The sequence below is a fragment of the Bicyclus anynana genome, chromosome 19, assembly GCF_947172395.1.
Source record: "Bicyclus anynana chromosome 19, ilBicAnyn1.1, whole genome shotgun sequence".
Classification (NCBI taxonomy): domain Eukaryota; kingdom Metazoa; phylum Arthropoda; class Insecta; order Lepidoptera; family Nymphalidae; genus Bicyclus; species Bicyclus anynana.
Genome location: NC_069101.1, coordinates 11,168,729 through 11,178,911, shown reverse-complemented (window position 1 = coordinate 11,178,911; position 10,183 = coordinate 11,168,729). Strand labels below are relative to the sequence as shown.

The following is a 10,183-nucleotide window of genomic DNA, read 5'->3' as shown; positions in this document are numbered from 1 at the left end:
GTGGTATGCGCGGTGGTCCTGGGTTCGATCCCCGGCTGGGCAGATTGAGATTTTCTTAATTTGACCAGGTCTGTCTGGTGAGAAGCTTCGGCCGTAGCTAGTTACCACCCTACCGGCAAAGACGTACCGCCAAGCGATTTAGCGTTCCGGTACGACGCCGTGAAGAAACCGAAAGGGGTGTGGATTTTCATCTTCCTCCTAACAAGTTAGTCCGCTTCCATCTTAGACTGCATCATCACTTACCATCAGATGAGATTGTAGTCAAGGGCTAACTTGTAAAGAATAAAAAAAAAATACAAACCTTTAGGTAAATGGTCTGTGCAGAACCCCAAGATGCTATCTACTCACTAGAGCGTAGGCGAAGAAAAACGGCGCAATAATATTTTATAGCTGTTTATAAATCATGAGGTGAAAATGTGGGTAGAACGATATTTTTTCGTTTATTTCACTTAGTAAAACAGATTGCAAGATTTGGTTAATGGCTTAGGCACGAATAATTTCGTTTAACTTAAAATAATTTACGGTAGATTCTAAATATAAAGTTTACTAAATTTTACCTAAGTTTTTGTATTTATGTTCATAGGTATTGTTTCTCGAAAATGCCAAAAAGAGAAAGCTAAGTTTGTTAAAAAACAGAATTTGTATAATTAACTTTAAAATTAAAATTCAAGAAAATAAATAAAATATTCATCATTATCAAAATATATTCGGGTCACTGCTGAGATCGAGTCTTCTCTCAGAATGAGAGGGGTTAGGCCAATAGTCCACCACGCTGACTGGCGGATTGTCGGAATAAAATTTTATAAAGAACTAATTATGGAAAATAATATACCTAATAATAAACAAAAATGCTAGTTTTCCTAGGATCACCTTAAATTACGTTCGAAGTTCTAAAAGGCAATTTGAAGTCCTTTGAGAACTTTGTAACATGAGTACTATTTTCTAAGGACCGAAGATATCCTGGTATTAGGTACTTATTTACCTCTATGCATACCTAAGAAGTTGTATATTATGATGTGTAATTATTAGATTTAATAACTTATATTTATCGTCATTAAAATAAATAAATGTTCCACTGCAGGGCCAGGACTCTATGATTGTCGGAGAGGATGATTTCGAACTTGGACCCACCATGCTGCTCTTACACGGATGGTGGGTTTAAAGTGATTTATTTACACGGATGGAATTTTGACGAAGGTAAGCCATCTCATAGAAAAGGATACATACATACATACATATTTATCAATTACATTAATGAATATGTACGTATGGATTTTTAAAAGGTAACCCGGAAGGAATCAGCCTATATGGACTCTTCGCCGATGATTCTTCATTGCCCAACCCAAGGTATGAACCTAATGTTATAGTCGTAACTTCGCCAGGGAGGTAGTTAAGGAACTGAATGGATACATATTAAAAGTCTTTATCATCGCCAATTTGGCGTTACACCCTTTATTTCTTTGTTTGCTCAATATCGAAATTATACTACTGCGTATTATATTGTTATAATAAATAGTTTATATTAGAGGTATTATGATATCATGTTTATAAATTTGTTAATCTATACATGTGATAAAATAGCAGAAACCGATCTTATATACATGAGATACACGAAGGAAATAAAGAAAGAATAAGAGAAGAGTAAAGTTCACATAAACACTGTTCAAATTTTTAAAAACATTTCTCTGTATCCGCTAATCTTTGAAATGAATGAGTTTCACTAATACAAAAGTTATAGCTCATAACAGCCAGTAGGCTCAGCCAGCGACAACATATGTCGTGAAATACATTCTAGAGTTTTGAATGATTTTGTTCAACCAACATTCAACACCGCCGCAGACGGCTGATGTTGTAATGGTGATAATAATTAGACGTAAACTTAAAATTAAAGTTACGAGGGTTCCAAACAACCCTTGTTCCGATAGGAGCCTTCAACAAACTCAACCAGGTTTTCCTATTTTTAAGTTTATCACCATCGCAACGAAAGAGAGATCGATATTTTATTTATTGGCTGACATATTTCTTTATATTGTCTCTAAATATATAGTGGTGCGCATGTTACTTATTAGGCCTAGTGGCACCTAACTTACATCGTGATTGTTTGAGCTTGTTGTCAGCTAAAGTCAGTATTGTGACGTAACGAAGATTTTAAAAATTTAATTAAATAAATGATCCATTTAAACATTACTAACTGCACGGAAATACAATTCTGGTCGGGTGCAAGATGGCTCTAATGAGCTATGACTTTTACCGTGTAAAATGGTGGGTAGGAAAATAGTTAATTGAAAGTAAAGGAAATGAACCCAGTCGAAATAGCGGACATTTGGTAGTATAATAAGAAATATTTTGTTGAGATCGGTTGATATAATTATAAAGTTGATTAAATTTAGTGTTTTGAAATTGGTGTTATAGTCTAATATAAAACTATCTTATACTAAAGCTTTTTAGTGATAATATCTTTTATAATATTTATGCGTTATGAAGTAATTAGAAAATTCTGAAAACGATACTTTATCAAGATATTTTTTATTTATTACATTCCAGTAAAATAGTTCAAAATAATAATCACAAAATATGCTACTGCGCTATTACTATTACACTATTGCATGAAAAATTTATACTACAAGAGCATACGGTCAAAAAGTACAAACTGAAAACCCCACAATATACCCCACTATTGTGTTTTCTAACCATTTGGATAATTCTTAGCATTTAGTTGGTGTGCTTCTACCGGAAAATAATTCCACCATTTTTTAATACAAGGAAAACAACTGTCGCCTATTTAATTACAAAACTAATTCCATACAAACAAATATCAAAATTACTTCATAATATGGCGAACAAATAGCTATAAAGAGGTAACTAAATGTATTTAAAAAAATTTAAATTGGCTTTGATTTCACAAATTATGCTTAAAACATTAAGTACTTAAAATAGTTGCTACTTTCATTTCTCACTTTCATGTCGTAGGTATTTAATAAATTTAAAGAATTGCGAAAAGTGGTTAATCTATTATACAATTATCTTTATAAATGTAAAATGTCGATAAATAATTAGATTTGTTATATATTTTTTAAATGTATTTGGAATGTGCGTTGACAACAGCGGACAACTAAGTTTATATAACAAATAACTAGAGAACTACAAAGAAAATCATTATTCTAGCTTTATAAAAACATTTTTTTCAAACAATTTTCAAATGACTGTTTAAACGTCTTAAGAGCTTTGCAGTTAGTTTCTATCGTTACCATAATCAAATAAACCAGTACTATTAAACACAGTCGATAAATGTAAGTATTTAAAAAGTAAACTTTTAACCAAGTAAATAAAGGAGATGGTCCATTTCAGGTCCAGTCTTGTACCCCGTATCATTAAAATTTAAAAATACCGGGTATTTAAAATATAAATAAGTGAATAAATGTAATAATACAATTAAAACCCAAGTTTTTGAGTTATATCAAAATGGCGCCCATAAAGCAACTATGACATGACATTTGACAGCAAACGTCAAAACGACTATTGCGTTAAAAAAAGTCATCAATCCGCCATTGTAACTCATATTAATGTTGCATTTCTTGGGAGAAAATGATAATTATTTCGAAAGATTTAAAGTAAATTCGTAGATTTGTATGATAGAAAATTGTTAAAAAAAATATTTTCTTATTTTTCCGCCAGGGTACAATGACTGATCCTGGGCTCCATACAATTTTGGACCATCTCCTTTTAAACGTCACTAGCTACTATTGTAGTTACATATTATTATAATACAAAGTATGATGGTTTTTTACGTCGCCTCTCTTTGACTATATAAACATATAAAAGTATAGTAAAGTACTGACAAGCAGAGAAGCCTTAAGGCATGCTTGAAGTGGGAAGCAAGGCTAATTACAGCACCTAGTTGTCCGTTACGTCGACAAATATTGTTCCTCACGTAGACGCATGTAAATATACACTTTAATGCTATGGTTTTAAGGTTTCCAATGAAACTTTCCGGTGCTAGAAATAATAGCGCATATTTTACTGGTAACACATAGGGAAGCTTAATTATGTACATAATTTTAACTAAATTGAAGTGGTTACCAGTTAGTAGTGTTTTACGAGTAGGTAGAGATGCATTAAACAGGTGCATTTATGATACAATTTTATTCCTCGTGCATGTATTGTGGCCTAAAATATTTAATAAGGCCAAGTTTTTCAATATGTAAGAATATATTATCTCGGTCTCGGTCTCGGTTTTTTAACCCCTTGCCTTAGTAACAGTAATAAATATGAACTAACATGAGTACGTAGGATAGTATAGTGTGTGTATAGCAGTGGTCTGCACTTTATGGGTGCAAGAATGCCCTGTCTACCCTCAAGATTGATTACTAACCAATGAGAGCTATTCTGAAACGATGTTTTGTATAATTCGCAATCGACAGATTCTCTTTCTATAGTATCGTGTTAAACAGAGAAAGATAGAGATGAATTCGAAACTCGGACTTGCGAGTTGTATAAAACATCGTTACAGAATAGTTTTAGCTATTCTTCCTTCTCTGGCTGAGTAGATTGAGATTTTCTTAATTAGTCCAGGTCTGACTGGAAGGAGGCTTCAGCCGCGGCTAGTTACCACCCTACCGGCAAAGACGTACCGCCAAGCGATTTAGCGTTCCGGAACGATGTCGTGTAGAAACCGATTGGATTGTCATCATCCTCCTATCAAGTGAGCCCGCTTCTATCTTAGACTGCATCATCACTTAACATTGATGTGAGATTGTAGTCAAGGGCTTACTCATCGATCGTAAAACGTCAGATGGGCCCCGAAGCGTCGCGGAATTGTTATTGGTTTCGCAAATACTTACGCATGAAAAGTAACACCTTTCTCTATATTCGTGTTGCAGCTTCAGTTTTTACACTTCCAAAATGAATACAAAGGCATAATTAAGAGATTAAACAAGAAAAAACAGTAAAATATTTTTTTAGGTCCAAGTCCACTCACAGCATGCGCTTGTTGCGTACTAAGATAAGATGTGCGTGCACGTCTTTGAGTAATGATGTAACATTGAGCGTTCTTCATAAGGAGGGGCCCATCTAACGATTTATATCGATGGGCTAACTAGTAACGAATAAAAAAAAAATTGCCGCCTGAGAAATTTTCCAATTTGAATAAATTGTATGTAAAATGCATATAGGTACTTGAAAACTTGTACATTGATCTATACGTAGCATAAATAGGTCTCTAAGTAGTAATACCATCCGTCTACGTGAGGAATAGCTTTATAAACTTACATCTAAGGCGATCGGATTAACGTTTGGCATGCAAGGTTCAATTGGTGAGGGGGTGCCACTGCTTCACTTGCTCCATGGGGCTCGCGATGGCGGAGTTCCAATGCTGCAACGCGCGCCCCCTGGCGAACATGTAGGATCCTAGCACGAACTTGCCTAATAGGCGATCTGAAAAGAATAATCTTTTTAACATCGAACCCAACCCAAAATAAGTACTCGTAAGTACTTCAAGATGTTTTGATGAATTAAATTGGTCATGTCAAAAAGTTTAATATACCTAAAAATTTTGATATTTATGTTAGAAAATTAAATAAGAAGGCATTTGTATTAACGGATATGCTACATTATATGTTACAAACAATCTGGTTATAACTGTAGTGTTGTCAATATACGTAGGTACCATGACGTATAATGACGAGTAATTCTTTGTTCTTAAAACTAAACTAAAATATACTAAAATAAATAAATAGATTTAAAAACGTATATTGACACAATTCATAAATGAAGTTATGTAAAAGTTATCCGTATAGATAAAATATTGATATTTGACTATTTTGTTCTTGTTGTTTATTCCGTTAGAAAGGTATAAAAACGTGGTTTCATAGATGAGGCGGGTTCAGTTTTTGTGATTATATTCGAAGAGTTGAGTTATTAAAGTGGTGTGTTTGTGAACCTCGAGTTTCTTTTCTCGCCACCCCTAACATTTATGTACATGTAATAGTTGGCGCACAAAATCAAATATTATCACCCATATTAGAGCAGCGTAATGAGTCTAAACTCCATATTACCACCTCTCCCATAGGGGAAACCCGGGCAATGTGGGCACCCTGGGCAAAAAGCGTTCGAATATAGTATGAAGTTAAATGAATGTCTATTCCCAACGCCCAAAATTAAAAATGCAACACAGCTCGAAAAAAAGCGTCGCGTTTTTAAAACGCTGTCGAGTGAACTGCTACGCTACTTGGGAATGCATTTGTTGTATTTGAACGCTTTTTTAACGCCCGATAAAAAACGCTCGTGTGAATGAGGGCTTACTGTGAATATTAATTATAAAAAAATACACATGATAGACGGAGTTTTATGCGGGACCTTTTTTGGATGAAGCACCCGACATATTGATTTTCCTCGTACCAAATGTAGGTTATATCAGAAATCGATTGACACAACATTCATCAAAATACATTGTTACGATTCCGTACATTTAGGAGCAACGGTGGAATATTAATTTAGCGAAGTTGAAGATCTCTCCGATGTACAGGGATGTATGACCATCACATTCCCAAGTCCGAATCAAGTATCAAGAAATTATTTTTTTTTTTTTTTTTTTCTGTCTGAGTAGGTGCCGATAGCTCCCTGCGGAACCACTACGGCGTCACCGGGGGGGTTGGGCGAGCGCAGAAGCATCGCCTGATGTGACCCGAAGGCTGAAAGAAAGATAGAGGACGGAACGGCTCTCTAAGGGCGTCTCCTATGAGACTCGGACCTCGGCTTAGAAGGCCATTCTGGAGGAGGTAACCGTGACCTGAGTGAATCAGTCCGGACGCCCCCAAGATCGTGAGTTAGAAAACCCACGTCCGGGTGACGTTAGATATCGGGGACCTCGTCTTCGCCGGCGAAGACGCTGTGTAGCTTGTGATTGTGTTACCTGGGAAGCATTGTCGGTTGTTATGTCATCGTCTGGATCGTAAAGGACGTTCTTGGGACGCCTCTGCTTGCAGTTAGCGTTTAGGTTGGGAGTGTAATTGCAGGCCTCAACCACTAGTTGGTTGGGATGGATGGCAGCTCTGTCAAAATAGTTTTGAGAGAGCTGTTTCATGTACTTAGCTATTGTCGGTAATTCTAGATCTCTATGGAGGTCATTATTGCGTAAAAACCACGGCGCGCCCGTGATTTGACGCAGAAAACGATTCTGTAGGGTTTGAAGCGGCCTAAGGGTCGCTTTGGGACGGTGGGCAAACACTACACTAGCGTAGGTTAAGATCGGACGGATCGTAGTTTTATAAAGCGTTAGCTTTGAGCGGAGGGACAATTTACTTTTCTTATTTATCATAGCGTAAAGGCGGTGCATTACGTATGCGGCCTTTTTTCTCGCTTTGTTAACGTGCATGGAGAAGCTCATGCGGTTATCGAAGGTAACGCCTAGGTACTTGGCAGTACGTTGCCAGGGGATGGGTGCTCCGTAAAGGGAGACTTCTTTGAGTCCGGACTTGAGACGGGAGACCGCTTTGCCGGTGAAAAGCACGGCTGCGCTTTTCTCTGGGTTGACTTCTATACGCCAAAGGCGGAACCATTTACCTATAATGTTTACCGCCTTCTGGAGGCGGGCTCTAATGTGGACCCGGTTTACTGCCGTCGCGTACAGTGCGGTGTCGTCCGCAAACTGGGCGACGTGTACGCCCGGGTGGTCGGTGGGAATGTCGCTTGTGAAGAGCGAGTATAAAAGCGGGGAGAGCACGGAGCCCTGAGGGACTCCTGCGCGAATCTGTCTGGGTAAAGAGACAGTGCCGTCTATACGGTACCTGAAGGTGCGGTTGGACAGAAAGCTGTGTAGCAAGCGTACCATTTTGTTTGGTACGCCGAAACGGTTTAGTTTGAATATCAAGCCTTCGTGCCAGACGCGGTCAAACGCTTTAGCTACGTCAAAGAAGAGCGCCCCGGTGGCGATGGGGTTGTGAAATGTATTAAAACCGGTTAGAATGTGCTCCGTGAGGCGGTGCACTTGATGAACACATGAGTGTTTACATCGAAATCCAAACTGTTGTTTGATGAGAAGTTGCTTTTCATCGCAAATGGCTTTGAGACGATTCAAAATGATTATCTCATACACCTTGCCAATGGTGTTGAGAAGACTAATTGGGCGGTAGCTAGTCGGGAGGTCGCGGGGTTTACCCGGCTTGTGGATGCCAATGACCGTGGCTTCTTTCCATGCGTCTGGGAAGGCGCAGTGAGCTAGGAGAACATTGAAGATGTTCACCAGGAGGTTGATTATCTGGACCGGGAGAAGCTTTAAAGCTTTGTTGCTAATCGTATCAGGCCCCGGAGCCTTCTTTTTGCGCAAGCCCTTGATAACCGCAGAGACTTCCTCGCATGACGTAGGGGTAATTTCGACTCCGTCCGGGGGGCGAGATAAGATAGAAGTGAGTTCGGACTTCACTTTTTTCGCGTGTGATTTTACAAATGCCGTAGTGCTTGGAGTGCACTGGGCTTCCAGACTGTCGGCTAGGCATTCGGCCTTATCGATGTCCTCGATCGCGTTTGGGAGGCCAGGGCGTTTGAGAGGTGGGGTGGCTGCGAGGCGGTCGGCTTTGAGATATCTTGCCACGTCGTAGAAGGCTACGTGCGATGGCTCGAGCTCTCTCAGTCGGTCGTCCCATTGTCTGTCATAACGCCAGCGCAAGCGACGCTTGCACCGTCTTCCGAGAGTCCAAAGTAGACTCGCGTTTTGTCGGGTCGGTTCAGATTCGTAGCGTCTTTGCTGGACGTTTCTATCCGTTAGTAGGGCCCGTAGGTCCGACGACAAGGGGGCCTTGCTGAAGGCAGGGACCTCCTTGGTGCAATCTTTTATTGCTTCGCGAATATGGCCATTTAGGTTCGAAGAAGCTGCGAGCGCTTCGCCTAACGTTTCTATCTCGTCAGGAATTTGATCTAGGTGCTGTGAAGCCAAGGACTTGAGACGCTCAGACAGTCTCCCGTAATTAATTATAGTTTTGGTCGGGGGGGTCGTGGAGGGCGGGGGGCCAAGCTGGAGTATAACTGGTCTGTGGTCCGAGTCCGAGGCCAGATCCGAGAACACCTCCAAAGGACTCACTTCAAGAGTGATGTTCTTTAGGAGTGCCAGATCCAGTACGCTCGGAGTTTGGTTTCGTGTGTCCGTCAGTCTCGGGTAACGTGTTGGTTTGTCAGGGGTGAGCAAAATGAAATTAGCATCGTCGCGGTCAGTCAGTCTTCTTAGAGTGTTGCCGCTAGTGTTATTATAAGCGTTGAGCCAACTTGTATGTTTAGCGTTAAAGTCACCGGCCAAAATGACGGAGTCACTTAAGGAGAGGAGTGTCTGAATGTCACTCTCTAAGAGACGTTTACCGCAGGGTTGGTAAACTGAAACCAGTGTGATCGGCGGATGGCCGGTCATACTGACCTGGTCAAGAAATTATACTGAGACTTAGTAGTACCTAGGACCTTCTACGCTCTGTAAACGAACTGCCAGTAGCGTATCTTCCTTAAAAGTTATACTTACCTATTTACTGTTACGTGCTAGTGTTCGGGGATTTGGAATGGGACACCTGATGACTCTAATGAGCCTTTAACGACTCTTTAATACGGGTTCCATATACACACTTCCAAAATGCATGTTCTTGCTTTATTTATGCCTAATCTCGACAACACAATATCTTCCAATTCTGAAACTTAAGTTAATACTACTATACTTATTAATGCCAATGTCATGTGTAATGACAGCCATTGTAGCCCGAGTGATTCTTGACAGCACTAGTACTACAATGTCTTTTTACGTGCAGTAAAGAGCAACTGTTAGGTTTCTTGCCGGTTTCTTCTCAGCAGAACCTGCCTTACGAATCGGTAGTAGAATCTTTACAAATAATCAAGTGACGTATCAAAAGTGTTTGCAAACTGAGCCTAGTTGAAATAAATGAATTTTGATTCTTTTTTGAGTAGCATAAAAAACTTTTTTTACGGCCATGTTATAAGAAATGAGAGTAGAAAAATCTGTCTGTCGTCTTTTGTAACTTATAAATGTTTGTACCTGTAAGGTCCCTTGTCCTTACTGTAATAGCAGTAAGTCACCGTCTCACCACTACAATATTATACACTACTAACTGACGCCACGTGGTTTCACCCGCGTGGTTTCCGTTCCCGTAGGAAAACGGGGACAATATATAGCCTATAATAGCCTTTCTCGATA

The 10,183-nt window shown here is 39.3% G+C and overlaps 1 protein-coding gene across 1 annotated transcript in view; it reads right to left on the bottom strand.

Moving 5' to 3' along the window:
• Nucleotides 1-1,435: 1,435 nt before the first annotated feature.
• The window catches only part of LOC112045133 (synaptotagmin-15-like), a gene marked incomplete at its 5' end in the record, with an annotated part of 63,689 nt that continues 54,941 nt past the window's right edge, over nucleotides 1,436-10,183 (bottom strand). Inside the window, 1 exon segment of the mRNA XM_052887396.1 lies at nucleotides 1,436-5,433. Within this exon segment, the coding sequence (XP_052743356.1) occupies nucleotides 5,306-5,433 (128 nt within the window). The 3' untranslated portion in view covers nucleotides 1,436-5,305.